Consider the following 17749-nt stretch of genomic DNA (forward strand, 5'->3'; position numbering starts at 1 on the left):
TGATTATGATGTTGGGAATTAATTTTTGATTTGAGATCTGTGTTACAAGGTTAGATAGAGGTCAATTTACCTTTTAATAAGTACAATGATTATGATCAGCAACACGATGAAAGTGAGCACAAGAGCAAATCCAATGGATAATAGGTGAACTGGTCCAAGACTAAACAGACCGGCATCTAAAAGACAATTATGTACTGTCACATTGTATCTACTAATTTCTTATCTAATTTTTACCTGAATTGTTCATTTGTTTACAAGTTTTAACAGTATGCACAAAGCTCTTGTGGGGTTTGATGAAAATTTTATATCCTTGTTTATAATTATTTTTAAAGGCAAGTGCTATTAACAAGTATTTAATGATAAAATAAACATTATTCAAAGCTATTCTCCAGTGAAAATAATGTAGGAAGTGTCCTTAATTTTGATAGAGTTGTACACAATCAAATTTTAGTTTCTTGGAAAACTTGAAGGGGAAATATTTTACCATTATTTTGCTGGATGTCTCTTTGAAGTTTGTCGTCATCCGTCCGCGTGGCATTATCAAAGAGAGTCACAATAGGGCCCATGGTGGATAAAACCTGAAACACTTCCGTTCTTTGATCCGGTATTCTTGCTTTAATTCTTGTTTTTATGTTGTCATATTCTATGATAGTAAGCGTTGTTAGCGAGCCACTTGCGCCTGTAATAATGAGCAAAACCCTGTAAATGTAAAATTGGGGTATGACAAGGGGATGTAGTCTGACCCCCACCTTCTGATGTAATAGAAAACCAGTACTTCGACATCATGGGGAACCAAAAGAAAAACAACCAAAATTCACATAGTTTTCACCAAGACCCCCCCCCCCCCCCCTTCAAACTAACCGATGAATGTTGAAGCTCATCGATTAATTTAGGTTAAAACATAGGATTATAAATAACACTGTATAGCTTTTCTACTGTTTATTCACAAAATGAAAGCGCACATTAAAACTAGTAAATGTTCATTAGAATGTGGTTTTTACAGTCGCTTTTATCTTTTGTCTTTTCCCGCCATATAGTGTAATCGATGTCGGAGGACAGAAACTTACAAGAGGTTGTATCCTCCTACCCCTAACTCTGAATTTAGATTTTTATCCAATATCGATCTTTTGATCTCGCCCCTTACTCTAGTTCCTTCATTCAGTGATAAAAATATACTTACAGATGATTTTGCTAAATGTCGGCTTTTTAACACTTCCATTTGAAATGATTTTCAATCAATTAAAATATCCATGATGATTCAAAGTCAGGATTTCAATTTTCAAAACCAGTTCCTTTTCCAACATTATACTGAATCAATGTTGAATGAGCGTCGATGTGTCCGTTGGATCGTTATATCCCTCTTGTTCGAGGTGTTATTGTACGCGTGTATATGCCAAGGAATAACTATGAGTGAAATTACCTGTTATGCATAGCGAGGGGAGCGAACTGTGACAGTCCCGGTAAGTGAAGGTCACTCCCGTGTCCCCCCGGGTCGCCGTCCTACACCTCGTCTGATAGCCTGTTTGGAAAGAAAAAAAGGTGATGTAAATCGTCATTCCATTGTTTTTCTTCAGCTATGACTTGTACTCGGGATCCTCTTTACAGTGACCCCCCCCCCCTTTTTTTTTTTTTTTTACAAGGAACTTGGTTAAATAAAGAATTTCAATAATGCGAAAATTATTTTAAAATCCTCAGACATAACATAACCATTCCTAATTACATTTAGTTTTTGTGCTAGATATTCATCGGTAGAGAATTTTTTTTAGCTAACCTGAGCTGAAAAGCTCATGTGAGCAATTTCAAATCGAAGTTTGTTCGTCGCGTGCATGTCGGTCTGTCGTCTGTTAACGTTTCATATTGTCAATAAAGCTTGCTACAAAGTATCCTCTGCTTAAGGGGGATTGAGGTGTGTTAAAGGGACCGGTTCACGTTTTTTTTTTTTTTTTTTTTTTTGAAGAATTAATAAAAAAAATATCATTTTTTATGTTAAACATTAAACAATACAAGCTGTACATAACTGACGGTATTTTTTCAAATATCCAGTTATGTACTAAATAACACCTATCTGTATAACTAATATATCCAGTTATGTACTAAATAACACCTATCTGTATAACTAATATATCCAGTTATGTACTAAATAACACCTATCTGTATAACTAATATAATCCCCAAGTTCTGGAAAAAAAATTCGGCAAAATAAACAAGGGAATATTGTTTGAGAGCATACCTACAATGAGCGTTTCGTATAAACCGCCATTGCGTCGTACACAAGGACATGGGAACGATGATTGCCGAACATAATCAGGTTGCCGAGGTCAAGGTCATATACAGAGACGGGAACTGACGTGGGTAACTACACGTCTTTTGTTTTAAAATATTACATCGTTTCATGAATGACAAGAAGTACTCTAGTGTACGAAAGTAATAATTACGCTATTGTGCCACTCAAATGAAATTTTGATAGTGAATTTTCTATAGAATTGGAATGTTAAATCGTTTACAAATTTGACACGTGCTCAGTGCCTCTCTTTCGCTTTTTTCCGAACTGGTGACCTCCGAGGTCAATGCACATCGGAGATTACAAGCAGGAATTATTGACAGGATGACAATGATTCGTGAATCGACATTTTCTGCTGATTTGACGAGTTTATTACTTCAGATTCACTCTGATTCCATTAAGTTATATATATTCAATAACAAATATGTTAAATATTTCTTCTTTTATTTTTCAATTTATTTGCCGTCAGTTACAGTTTGTATTGCTTTAAAGATAGAACACATTTAAAACAATACAAGCTGCAATATAATTAAAATTAGATGTTAGATCCGCTCATATACTCGCTTCGAGTATGTGAGCGGATCTAACATCTAATTTTAATTACATTGTACAAACTGCACAGTAACTGACGGTATTTTTCAACTATCCAATTATGCACCAAATAACGCCTATCGGTATAACTGATATAATCCCCAAGATTTGAAGAAAAATTCAGCAAACTAAACAAGGGAATATTGTTTGAGAGCACACCTACAATAAGCGTTTCGTATAAACCGCCATTGCGTCGTATACACATATATATGGTCCCGAACGATGATTGCCGAACATAATCGGGTTGTTGAGACTGTGGTCACATACAAAGACTCAAAGTGACTTGAGTAACTACACATGTCGTTTGTTTTAAAATATTACATCATTTCATGAATGACTAGATCGAAGTACTATATAAGAGTAAAAAGGTAATAATTACGCAAAATGTACCACTCAAATGAAATTTTGATAGTGAATTTTCTATAAAATTGGCATGTTAAATTGTTTACAAATCTGACACGTGCTTATAGTGCCTGCCTCTCTTTCGCTTTTTTTCCAAACTGGTGACCTCCGAGGTCAATGCACATCGGAGATTACGAGCAGGAATTACTGACAGGATGACAATGATTCATGAATTGATATTTTCTACTGATTTGACGGGCTTATTACTTCAGATTCACTCTGATTCTATTAAGTTACATGTATTCAATCATAAATATGTTAGATATTTGTTCTTTTGTCTTTCAATTTATTTGCCGTCAGTTACAGCTTGTATTGCTGTTGAAAGCCAAAATTTTGACCTTCTGAATGCAAGGATAGAAGCAATCTTTTAGCCTAAACTCTGTGTTATGTAAATAACGACCTTTATTAAAGTCTTTTATGTTTACAAACAAACCAGTGAAAATATCAATTTTGTAATTTAAAACATCTTGATTTTGCACATTCGCAAATTTAACTTTTAAATGACATATTTTACCTACAGAATGGCTGAAAAGTGATAGATATCATTAACTTAGATCGAGATCCATTTCTTTTGAAAACCTCGTAAACAATAACATACCGCAATCTTAGTTTACAAAACAAATAATGAAATCTCTAAACTGAGCTGTGATAATGGATATAACCTTTATTTTTGTGAAACATTTTAAACACATCAGACAGTAGATTTGATTATTAAAAATGAAAAACAAAATATTGGGGGAATCGTGAATCAGTCGCTTTGAAAGAAAAGACCAATTGCTTCCTGCCAGGGGGATATAACAAGGAGTGGTGAAAAGAGAGGGCGCTGTTTTATTCAATGATCTAGGGGCTAGGGCAGGGTTAAAAGTCAGGCGAGTCATGGAAAACAAAAAAGAAAATCATCTGAAGAACAAGAAGTATAAGAGTTTTTAGAATTTGTATCCAATTAATTTGATTTTTTGTCTATAAATTATGTTTAATACATATGTATTAATGTAGATCAAGTGCACGTGGTCACCCCATGATCCCTGGGGCTAGGGGGAGGTCACAAAAGGGGTAAATATATAGGTTTTTTTAAACATTGTATTATCTTTTCAAAAAGCACAATAGTGTAATATATATACATGTCAAATTGATATGTAAGCTTCATAATGAAATACATGTATCATTGATATGTAAGCTTCATAATGAAATACATGTATCAACATTTCCAATGTGTTGCCTTTGATGTTCTTACGAATTGTAATAACTATGGCAAGCTCTTTTACTATTTATCCAAAAAATAGGATATCTCTTTAAATTAAAGAGATATCTCTTTAAAATGAGATATCTCTTAAGATTAAGAGATATCTCTCTAAATAAGAGATATCTCTTTCACTTAGAGAGATATCTCTTTCACTTAAAGATATATCTCTTTCACTTAGAGAGATATCTCTTTTACTTTTAGAGATATCTCTTACATTTAAAGAGATATCTCTTTCACTTTAAGAGATATCTCTTTCACTTAGAGATATATCTCTTATACTTTAAGAGACATCTCTTTCACTTAGAGATATATCTCTTTTACTTAGAGAGATATCTCTTTTACTCAAAGAGATATCTCTTTTACTTTGAGAGATATCTCCTTCACTTAAAGAGATATATCTTTAAGAATTCCTAGAGAGATATCTCTTAAAGTAAAATATATCTCTTTAATCGTTGAAAAAGAGATATCTCTCAAAGAGAAAGAGATATCTCTTTCCAATAGTTTTATTAGTTTGAATACTTAAGGAATTCTCCCTATGATGACTGGGGTGTTGCTAAAACGCGGAACGGAAAATAGAACGGAAGATGGAACGGAAAACGGAAAATATATTATGCAATATTGTTATGAGGTCAACATTTTGCAAAATCAAAAGGCTTATTATGAACAAGGGATGCAGAAATTACAGAAAGAACAGGAAGTCATCCTCAGAATCCACCATTTCATATTGATACCTCATACTAATGCATTATTATGTATTTTTACACGGTGTATTTTGTGGATGAATGTACCAACAGGTGCTTGCTTAATAATTTGCATACAAACAATGTCTTATACATGAAATAGATTGAGAAACAAGCCAAAAGGCTTATATTAATCTCGTCTGTTGAGAACCACAAGGGTATTGCATCATGGTAAAGCAGTATTGTTGGGCTATAAAGTGCTGAGAGTAGTATAACGCCCCTAGATAGGGAGTTCAACTGAGTGCAGTTTTGAGTGTGGGCCGATAGGGGGTTCAACTGAGTGCAGTTTTGAGTATAGTTTTGAGTGCGTGGTTTTATAGGCGGGTCAGCGGGGGTCATGCAGTTGGCCGGGAGGCCACCTGGCGCGGTCAAGCGGGTGTGGCGCGGTCAAGCTGGGGAGGTGGGGCGATAGCGTGTGAACGTGTTGATATTCCTTGCGTATTCCTTTTTGTTAAATTTTCAAATAAAGAATTAAAGAACAATGGTTGAAAGTTTACACATTTATTCAATGAACAAGTTAACACACATTTATCAAATGAACAATTTACACACAATTAAACACAATTGATAAAGTCCACACATTTTACACAGTCTTTCACGCGGACTTGGATTTCTTGGCGGCGGTTTTCCTCTTCTTTTTGGGTGGTGACGGGTTTGCGCTGGGAACGTCCTGCTGTTTTGGACAGTCCGCAATCCAATGGCATACATTGTTCTTTTGATAAATGTGTGTTAACTTGTTCATTGAATAAATGTGTAAACTTTCAACCATTGTTCTTTAATTCTTTATTTGAAAATTTAACAAAAAGGAATACACAAGGAATATCAACACGTTCACACGATATCGCCCCACCTCCCCAGCTTGACCGCGCCAGGTGGCCTCCTGGCCAACTGCTTGACCCCCGCTGACCCGTCTATTAAACCCCGCACTCCACACTACACTCAAAACTGCACTCAGTTGAACCCCCTATCGGCCCGCACTCAAAACTGCACTCAGTTGAACTCCCTATCTAGGGGCGTTATACTACTACTAGTCTAGTCAATCTAGCAAATCACCTCAAAGTAATTGCAATAGAAACAAACTCGATGGAATTTAATAAACAAAAGCGTGATTAACAACATACAAAAAATCGGACAATGGGAAATATTTCAAATTTAGACTTAAACGTTTTAGTAAACCATCGATATTTTGTGGTGTTTACGGCACACCTTACACGTAAAGGGGAGTAACTTAACTGTGACAGTCATCGGAATAAAGTTATACACGACGATCTAAAGTGCATGTAATAAAAAACGCGATTAAACAGCTAAACAGTTGTATTAAAAAGGTGATTTTAAGACCTTCTATATACATACAATATTGCTCAGCATCTCATATTCTTTGCCGACTTCCATTCCCGGGGAACTTTCGCGAATAAAGCTTCAAAATATTTTGTTTGACCCTCTACTGAATTAATTTTAATTATAAAACACAATATTTACATTAAAAGTTATGAATAATCAATTATAAATGAAATCTTAAAGAATGAGTGTCAATTTACAAGGGGGAATTACGGTTGTTAAAAAAGAAAGTATGGAAAGCCATTCGGATTAAAAGTTTCAGTTATTTTGTATCTTCATCATTTGAGCAAGCGCTTTGTATAAAAACTTTTATAAAACTAAGTAAGTAAAGTATTTTTGCTTTTCTTTTTCAAATTCAGGTTTGGGGAGTCATTCATGGGTAATAATAATGACAATAAAACATTGATAATATAAATAATAAACACTTGCGCATAGTATCATGATTTGATGTAAAATCGAGTAGTTACTCTTTCTAATTAGTCTTCGGCTCACGACCTGCGGAACCACATCTCCTAGCAGCATGCGAACAGCGCGCTAGACCGCCCGGTCATCTATTCAAGACAAAACTTGTTTTCGATGACGATGGAATTCTCGCCACGCTGGCAATGGAAATGGGATACAGTTATTTATCGTAAATTTTAGAGGATCATACAAAATACACATTGTGTTTGAAATGACCTATATATAAAGCACAGAAATAGCAACGAACTCTGAAATAAACATAACTGCCCTAAGGGACGAAATCAATGTCGGATGAAAATTTAAATTCAATTAGTTAGGGGGAGGGGAATAAAAACTCCCGCAAGTTTCTGTCATCTGTCATCACTTTAGTGGAAAAGGGAAAAAGACAAGCGACTGTTGAATACCACATAATATTTAAAACATATTAATGAACATTTAATAGATTTAATGTACACTTTCATTTGTGAATAAACAGTAGAAAAGGTATACAGAGTGTTATTCATAATCGTACGTTTCTTTTCTTGTTATTCGATTAATTTCAACATTTGTCATATTAAGTTTTAAACGGGGGGGGGGGGGGGGGGGGGGGGGGTGTTCTTGGTGAAAACTATGTGAACTTAGTTTTTTGTGAGACATTGAATTTTTGATCTTGCCCCTAAGTGAAGAATATCGTTAAAACCAGACGTCTTTTTAGGAAACGAAGTTTGTCAATCCTTGCCCTTTCTACATGCATTCACAGGATGCGACACAACGTCAAGAATGTTCGGCATCGGAACGGATCCTGTATAGTCAAAATGTAGACAAATCGCGAAAAAATTCTGTATATGATTAGTTTTTAAATGGAGGCAGCCTACTGACAAACAAGTTGATGGTGAAGGGGTTTCAACTGTTTCGTTTAAAGTCAGCATTTCGCGATTATATGGTCGTCATAACAATCTACTTTGCCAATACAACCTACCATTGGGTCAAATCTGTCTGACTTGTTTCATATCGATTGTTAGCCCGTTTTTGGCACAATGATATTGAATAAGGGTAACTCCGTTTGCGTTATTAAGATATAGAGCTCACGGCGGGTGTAACCGGTAAACAGGGGGTGCTTACTCCTTATAGCCCATAGGCACCTGACCCCACTTCTGGTATATCCAGGGGTCCGTGTTTGCCCACCTCTCTATTTTGTATTGCTTATAGGAGTTACGAGATGGATCACTGTTCGTTATCTTCACCTTCCTATATGAGGATTTCATAGAGCAAAAAGATATATTCTGGTGTCGATGTCATATCGACTTTGTACTATCATAACGAAATTTGCAATGTATAAAACAGATGATAGAATTCTGAAAGAGGGGAGAAGAGTAATGAATGGAGTAATGAATTGGCAAAATAATGTGGGACAAAAACAATAGTAAGATGCAGAACAAAAATGTCTGAACTTTTCACCGTGAGGTGAGGTGACAGGGAGATTATTAGTATGTGTGTTTATAGCTTGTTTACAATATCATGAGGGTGAAATCGATTTTGGTCAGAGGAAACGTGTAACCAATCGGAGTGTAAGAAATCAGTCACCAGAGGTCAAGCATTTGTATATATTATTTACAAGAAAAATGAAATTAAAAGTTATGCAAAACCTTACAAGTGAAGTTGAGTATGCAACGCTAAATTATAGATTTTTCAAGGAAATAATTGTGTTGGCTTTGAGTTTGAATTAAAAGCCAATATCAGTATTACAGATTATTAAGATATAACAAATATGGTAAGGAATTTTGGAGGATGTACTGGGGTATAAATGCGAGGAACAAAGACAGAGTTCTTCAGTAGCTGAACAGAACTTTGTCTTTGGGCTTTCATTTATACAGGTAAGATATTGAGTATACTTGCGCATTTCTGAAATAACTTTTCAATTTTTCAGATGGTTTCGTTAATTTTTGTGTGTGAACTTTTATATTAATGTTTGTAATAATTATTGTATATTGTATAATATGAATTATAATCAATAATTCTAATGATGAAATGTTTCTTTAATAAAAAAGAGTAGCTGAACAGAACTTTGTCTTTGGGCTTTCATTTATACAGGTTGAACGAAAAAGGGCTACTCCGTTCAGCCTGAGAACACAAAGATCCCAAGGTTAACTGGTACTTAGCCAGTATTTGCATATCACGCTTTGCGCCATAGCTGACTCCAAAATACTTCTTCCCCAAAACTTGTATATGAGCTATTACAAAGTTCGAGTCAGTTATGGGGCCAAATAGGATATGATAGTACGATGGAATACTATAGAAACACGTATATGAGATTTGCTTTGTGAAGTATTGTCTAACACAATATCATTTTTATAAGTTCAGTCATTGCCACTAACTACTAACTACAGCTGCAGAAAAGGAGCACTGCAAGAATTTAATTTGGATCCTTCGAATTGGGGCTTATCACTGCTTTCAGCAATTCTTGTATCCGTTAAAACTAAATTACAAGTCGCGCCAGATAAATTTTTGAACGTTTTTCGCTGTAAATACAAGGCAAACTGTGACACTAGCCGTTGTACTTGTAAGAACATGGACTGAACTGTACTGCAATTACTCAAATGATCACTTAATATATAATTATCAGGCACGTAGCAATAATGGCTCTACACCTTTTATCATTACATGCAAAGTTGATAAATTTTTACGTACAGAGGTCGATTTTTAGACAGATTGGTTGCCCTCCCTCCTCTTTTTTTTTTTTTTTAAATAGCATTCTCTTAAACTGTACACAGTGGAAGTGTAAAATTGAACTGAGAGAACAACCTTAGCCCACCACCACCACACACACCATCAAGGATTTTTATAACTTTGGATTAAAATTTACTTGTCAATTTTCAGGCAATATTGTGAAATTATCTTCACATCCCCCCCCCCTTTTTTTACGATGCTGCGTGCCTGATTCATTTTGCTTTTAATTCTATGTGTCCATTGTTTTTAAAACAGATTACTCCTGAAATTCTCGGTATTAATTGCACAATAATTTGGATAGAACTAAACATCAAATACGGCTATACCCCTCCCCCCTCTTTCCCAAACTCTAGAACTTGACGAAGTGCACGTATTAAAGATTTCTTCATATAAAATCGAAGAAACTGAACCTTGTTTCGTCATAGATGTAGTACAAACTGTTAAAACTCAGCTTAATAAAGAATTTGGTAACGTAAGCTTTACTATACACTGTTTGTTTTAAAATACTACATGTATTTATGTGAAACATAGGACCGGAATGGTAAGCGCGCCTCCAACTTCCGATGTAAGGGGAGTAACTGCAAAAATGTAGGTCATTTTTTACAGACCATTTTTGAAGGGGTACTTTTTTTGTGTTAACAGTTTATTTTAATGTATAAATCTTCATGTGGTAACTCATATATGCCTAATGGACAGGAAAAAGTATTTTCTTCCAAAATCCAGTTTTTAACGATTTTTGTTGGAAAATGAAGATTTCAGCCCAAAATTCGGCAAGGGAAAATAAATTTTGGTGCAGAAAAGTTTAGTTGTGCATTTCGACGTTTTATTCTTAAATTTATAAGATCAATGTCATCTCTTCTATAAAACAGTCATTTCCTATCATTTCCAGTTTTTCACTATTTTTGTTTTAGAAAAAGGTAGGTTTTCCTACCTAAAATGGTATTTTTCATATATATTGCCAATAATCTATATATCTTACTTGTTGAGCAGTTTTTAAAATAAATCCTAACTTCAATTTTTTATTGGTAGACTCAAACGTATGACAAAATGTGGGTTTTCTTCTTAAAATTTCAATCTTTAACAATTATATTAAAAAAAGCAAGATTTTACCCAAAAATTACAGTCAAGGAGAGAATATATTCTGCTGTAAAAAAAATTAATCGAACATTTCCAGGTTGAAATTTGAGATATGAAACTTATTCTTACTGTATGTTACATAAAATGGACATTTTCTTCAATTTCCAGTTTTTAGCGATTTTCATGAAGAAACACATAATTTTACCCCAAAATTCCAATTTTCCCATGGAAATACAAAAGCCGATTTTTAATATGTTGTTTGCATTTGTTTTCTTGCATGAAATTTTTTTTAATATGTTGTTTGCATGTGTTTTCTTGCATGAATAATCAAAATTTCATTTCTGTTGCAATTAGTTTGAGGTTTTGCTCATTTGACTAGACTATACTGAGGAAGTACCACTGTAGCTGTTTTATTATCTATAGGATTAAATGTATAGTTTGCCTGTATTATGGCGATATAAAATTCGGCGAAACTTTCAAGTAGACGGGAAACGACAGACAGGAGACAGTGTAAAAATAAAATTTAGTTATTGAAAACGACAAGGATTCAAAATATTTGATCAACGTTTTAAATATAAGTAACAGCTGTGAACTTTATAAGGATTGTTCAGGGAATTATCATACGAACTACTGACAACAAGATCACTCCTCGCTGTTACATCAACACCAAATGAACTGACAGCAGAACTTTTTTTGTTTGTTTAAATAATATACGCATTTGCAACTATGTTATGTCATGTTTTAATTGAACAAGATTTAGAATAGCCAATGGATTCGACTATGAATTATTACCTATGATTTATTACCGGTAAAACACTTGAAAATAGTTACCTGGTCTGTGAATTATTACCGACAACCATTAAATGGTATTTTACTTGATCTTTGAAATTATAATAGATAAAATATTAGATGGTATTTTACCTGGTATTTGAATTATTACCGGTAACACATTAGATGAGTTTATCTGACCTATGCATTATTTATTCACCGGTATAACATTTCTTGGGTTTTGTCTGGTCTCTGAATTATTACCGGTAAAACATTAGATGGGGTTTGTCTGGTCTCTGAATTATTACCGGTAAAACATTAGATGGGGTTTGTCTGGTCTCTGAATTATTACCGGTAAAACATTAGATGGGTTTTGCCTGGTTTCTGAATTACTATCGGTAAAACATTAGATGGGGTTTGCCTGGTCTCTGATTTATTACCGGTAAAACATTAGATGGGTTTTGCCTGGTTTCTGAATTATTATCGGTAAAACATTAGATGGTTTTTGTCTGGTCTCTGAATTATTACCGGTAAAACGTTAGATGGGGTTTGCCTGGTTTATGAATTACCGGTAAAACATTAGATGGGGTTTGCCTGGTCTATGAATTAGACGGTTTTACATGACCCATGAATTAGATGAAGTTAACCTGACCTATGAAATTAGATGAGTTTTACCTGGCCTATGCATTAGTAGAGGTTAACCTGACCTATACAATTAGATGAGGTTTTACCTGGCCTATGAATTAGATGGGTTTTACCTGACCTGTGAATTAGATGGGTTTTACCTGACCTGTGAATTAGATGGGTTTTACCTGACCAGTGAATTAGATGGGTTTTACCTGACCTGTGAATTAGATGGGTTTTACCTGACCTGTGAGTTTGATAGTTTTACCTGACCTGTGAATTAGATGGGTTTTATCTGACCTGTGAATTAGATGGGTTTTACCTGACCTGTGAATTAGATGGGTTTTACCTGACCTGTGAATTTGATAGTTTTACCTGACCTGTGAATTAGATGGGTTTTATCTGACCTGTGAATTAGATGGGTTATACCTGACCTGTGAATTAGATGGGTTTTACCTGACCCGTGAATTAGATGGGTTTTACCTGACCTATGAATTTGATAGTTTTACCTGACCTATAAATTAGATGGGTTTTACCTGGCCTGCGAATTAGATGGGTTTTACCTGACCTGTGAATTAGATGGGTTTTACCTGACCTATGAATTTGATAGTTTTACCTGACCTATAAATTAGATGGGTTTTACCTGGCCTGCGAATTAGATGGGTTTTACCTGACCTGTGAATTAGATGGGTTTTACCTGACCAGTGAATTAGATGGGTTTTACCTGACCTATGAATTTGATAGTTTTACCTGACCTATAAATCAAATAGGTTTTTCCTGACCTGTGAATAAGATAGGTTTTACGTGACCTTTGAATTAGATGAGATTTACCTGACCTGTGAATTAGATGGGATTTACCTGAGCTGTGAATTAGATGGGTTTTACCTGACCAGTGAATTAGATGGGATTTACCTGAGCTGTGAATTAGATGGGTTTTACCTGACCTGTGAATTAGATGGGATTTACCTGAGCTGTGAATTAGATGGGTTTTACCTGACCTGTGAATTAGATGGGTTTTACCTGGCCGATAGAAGTTTCTGATGACCATGGTACGGTTGATGGGAAACACGGACCTGTTGTAGAGGTAGTTGATATCTTCGTATGTTGTTATATTTGCTACGTCATATCCGTCAGCACATTGAACGGCCATTCTTGTCAGACGTCTAGAGGACAAAGGGTCCACTATAAAAAAAAAAAAAAACCCAGTATATTTCACTTTCTCATAAATCTTTTATTTCATTGTGAATGGAAAGTTGCAACAATTTTCATCAAATAACCGGGAGCGAAAATAAGATACATGTATATGTATTGTAAAGTGTCGTTTTTAAATTCATGAATTACATATACACATGTACTGATCTCAAAAATGAAAGAAAGAAACTCACAGCAGCAAATTTTCGCCGAATCTTTTCAAATATATTTTTTAAGTCGAGAAGGAATCGCCAACTAATTGCTCCTCGATACAGTTGACGCTTTTGTTTACAGGGGAGATAGACTAGAATTTGATTCAGTTGACGCTTTTGTTTACCGGGGAGATAGACAACAATTTGATTCAGTTGACGCTTTTGTTTACCGGGGAGATAGACAACAATTTGATTCAGTTGACGCTTTTGTTTACCGGGGAGATTCGACTAGAATTTGAAGACAGTAAAACGTGTTTTCATAAAATCCTAAAATCGGTCTCTGTAATTCGATTGTTGTAGGTTCCTAATCATGCTAGTGCACGTGATTCGTGCACCAGCAGTCCATCAAATGCATGGGTTCTCGTGATTCGTGCACCAGCAGTCCATCAAATGCATGGGTTCTCGTGATTCGTGCACCAGCAGTCCATCAAATGCATGGGTTCTCGATATTTGATTGCCTTGTCTAAAATGTACATGTAACTGCCTTTTGATAAATGCCGCGTCTGAATGATGCTCCACGCAACTGGAAGCAGGTGTGTCACAAATCGCAGTTGCTATTTTGAGATTTCGCGCTATACCTCGCCTTTGGAGCAGATATCAACAGCATGGTTTAACACATGAACTTCCCAGAGCAGGTAGACTACGCGTGACGTTAGCAGCACAGAATCCCTCATTCTCGTCACCTATTCCAAACAGGTCATCTGCAACATCTGTCATTCCTGGGATTCGCAGAATATCAGATCAGACTGTTCGTAAGAACTACGGGATGCTGGAGTTGAAGTGCACAGACCTGTCCGTGGCATTGTTCTAACTCCCTAACATCGACGAAACCGACTTCAAGGGTCATAGACTCATTACATATAGTATGGCCGCGGCAATGCTGACAGACAAGTTTGGTTCAACAATGAATCTTGAGGCCTTATTGAAGACTCGAAATGTGTAGGCGCAAAATTATCCATTTGCGCAAAATTGCACCATTGCTTTGTGCAGATACAGGGTATTTTCACAACTTAATGGCATATTGATGAAGTCGTACAGCCACTCGTGGTTCCAATAATGCATCATCCCGGAGTAGTACCGGACAACATGACAATGCCAAACCACGCAGTGCTCGTCTTACACGTGATGTTCTGCAAAGACACAATATCCAGGTTCCTCCTTGCTCATCTAGACCCCATCGAACACGCATGGGCGCCTCCTCCAAAGACAACCTTAGACTCTGCAACAACTGGGGTCTAAGCTCCGCAATTAGAGTAAAACAAAGTCCCTAGTCAATTATTTAGAGACTTAGTTACGTCCATGGGAAGGCGTTGTCAGTTTTGTGGTATCAATAAATCAATTACTATAGTATTAAAAGTATTTCTCATGTCTTAAATTATGTTTGTTTTTGTAGGTTTTTTCTTATTCTTTTTTGAGTTAATAACAGAGCCTGCAACATGTAATCCGCTGGAAAAGTGTTTAGCTAGTTTTGTAGTGTAGCTTTAGTGCTTATTGTTAATTATATTTGTGTTTTCTCCATAATGTAATCCTTTCCCGTCCTGACGAAGGGACAGGTTGTCCTGGAAATTTGACAATTCCAATTGTTCATGTCGTTGGTCATTCTAGTGTTATATATATATATATATATATATATATATATATATATATATATATATACACATACATATTCACAGCAATCAAGACTCAAGGTCAAATAAATAGGAAAGGCACTATCCAATCTCTATCTATAGATTGTCTTTCTATCTATCTATAAAAACACACGGAAAAAGATCACTCACTACAGATATAGTCCAGACTCTGTTTGCCAGACCTCCGAATCTGTCCCACTACCAACCGAGTACAGCTTCCTGCAAGGCCAAAGATTTAAGAATAGATCTACCTATTTTGATTAATTAAGAATATGTCCAAACAAACGATCTTCACGAAATCGGAAGTAAATCATTTCGAAACATGTCTCAATATTCCACCACTCACATGTGAGAGTGGGGGTGGGGCGTACCTCTTGGTTGGCAGCCTAACTCTAACTGTTTCCCGCTGATCCAGTAACTCTGTTCGGGATCTAGGTCGCCGGAATCGGCGCGTGAAATCTCCACGTCATCCGCCAGTGTACAGCCGTGAACAGCAGCCTCATAATCAGACTCATCTCCCGCCCTCATTTCCGTGTTTACTTTGAAATGTACAAACAAAGAAATCCAACATTTCGGCTTCTTTTATTATTATTTTATTTTTTTAATATAAATGAAATTGAATTTATTTTAAAAGTGTTGGTAGAGTTCATTTATTATTGAATATAAGTTTATTTCATCTACTATATATATATCATCTATTTTTATTTTGAATTGTTGTACAGAGAAATGAGTTTGAATTTTACATGTTCTTTTTCAGGAATGAATATCTAGGATTTTCTTGTTAGTATACACCTTACAATACAAATTTATATTATACAACCGTGCTTTTCATTTTGATTTGAAATGTCAATGTTCTTAACTTATCAAGAAATAATTACAATGAAAGACCACTGGTTCATTAGTACTGATAAAATATTGGTATATATAGAATTAGTGAATACAGAAAATTGTTCAATAAGCCGTACATCATATCATTGTTAAATGATACGTTCATAAAGGGAGAGATGGGGGCAGGAGGGGGGGGGTGTAAACCATTACAGACTCGTGATGTAAGGAATGTTTTGTTTTATGACCGGACATGATCATAATCAGCTCGTGGTCCGTTTTCTATCCTTTGCCAAGCTCCGGGGGACATGCGCATAGCTGATTTGAGACTTAGTTTTACTGTAAATTATTTCCCAGGGAGTCGGAAACAAAACCTTTTGTTTTCCCTTATCCGTACAATTACTAATAACTTCTCTCTTATCCGTACAATTACTAATAACTTCTCCCTTATCCGTACAATTACTAATAACTTCTCCCTTATCCGTACAATTACTAGTAACTTCTCCCTTATCCGTACAATTACTAGTAAGTTCTCCCTTATCCGTACAATTACTAATAACTTCTCCCTTATCCGTACAATTACTAATAACTTCTCCCTTATCCGTACAATTACTAGTAAGTTCTCCCTTATCCGTACAATTACTAATAACTTCTCCCTTATCCGTACAATTACTAATAACTTCTCCCTTATCCGTACAATTACTAATAACTTCTCCCTTATCCGTACAATTACTAATAACTTCTCCCTTATCCGTACAATTACTAATAACTTCTCTCTTATCCGTACAATTACTAATAACTTCTCCCTTATCCGTACAATTACTAATAACTTCTCTCTTATCCGTACAATTACTAATAACTTCTCTCTTATCCGTACAATTACTAATAACTTCTCCCTTATCCGTACAATTACTAATAACTTCTCTCTTATCCGTACAATTACTAATAACTTCTCCCTTATCCGTGCAATTACTAGTAAGTTCTCCCTTATCCGTACAATTACTGGTAACTTCTCCCTTATCCGTACAATTACTAATAACTTCTCCCTTATCCGTACAATTACTAATAACTTCTCCCTTATCCGTACAATTACTAGTAACTTCTCCCTTATCCGTACAATTACTAATAACTTCTCCCTTATCCGTACAATTACTAGTAACTTCTCCTTAATTCATACCAATATTAGTAACTTCTTATATAAAATTTAATTTATTCACATGATATGGGATATACTATGCTTATTAACTGTCTTGTAATTCAATAGATATTTTCCTTTCGATCGGACAAATATTCCATATAAAAAAAGTTTCTCTCCTCAACCTTAACCAAATCATTAAAGTCAATATAATCTCTACTGAATTTTAATTACCCCTTTTTGTTAACATTTGTACGCATTAATCTGTTTCGTTTTTGTTCCCTTCATAATGAGCTGTTGTTTTTTTTTTTTATTCCATAATTGAATAACAAACAAAAATCATTTGTCAATATTCGATGATACGTATAGAAAGTAAATTAAAAATGATATCAAATTTTAAAATGACGATAATGCATTGTCAAATTTCAATTTGTCTCTTACCGCAGGTGAAATATCCAACAAAACAAATTAAAAAAACAAAAGTCGGGTTGTTCCTCATGGTGACACAGATGGTGTCAAATGGACA

At 35.2% G+C, this 17749-nt stretch overlaps 1 protein-coding gene across 1 annotated transcript in view; it reads right to left on the reverse strand.

Moving 5' to 3' along the window:
* Positions 1 to 17749, reverse strand: part of LOC125664807 (uncharacterized) — a 59323-nt gene that overhangs the window by 1790 nt on the left and 39784 nt on the right. Inside the window, exons 16-21 of the mRNA XM_056145329.1 lie at positions 15635 to 15786; positions 15414 to 15482; positions 13253 to 13414; positions 1421 to 1519; positions 485 to 679; positions 71 to 176 (exon numbers count right to left, since the gene is read on the reverse strand). Coding sequence (XP_056001304.1) covers positions 71 to 176; positions 485 to 679; positions 1421 to 1519; positions 13253 to 13414; positions 15414 to 15482; positions 15635 to 15786 — 783 coding nt within the window. The remainder of the gene's footprint in view (positions 1 to 70; positions 177 to 484; positions 680 to 1420; positions 1520 to 13252; positions 13415 to 15413; positions 15483 to 15634; positions 15787 to 17749) is intronic.

This window comes from Ostrea edulis, chromosome 1 (genome assembly GCF_947568905.1).
Source record: "Ostrea edulis chromosome 1, xbOstEdul1.1, whole genome shotgun sequence".
Lineage (NCBI taxonomy): Eukaryota > Metazoa > Mollusca > Bivalvia > Ostreida > Ostreidae > Ostrea > Ostrea edulis.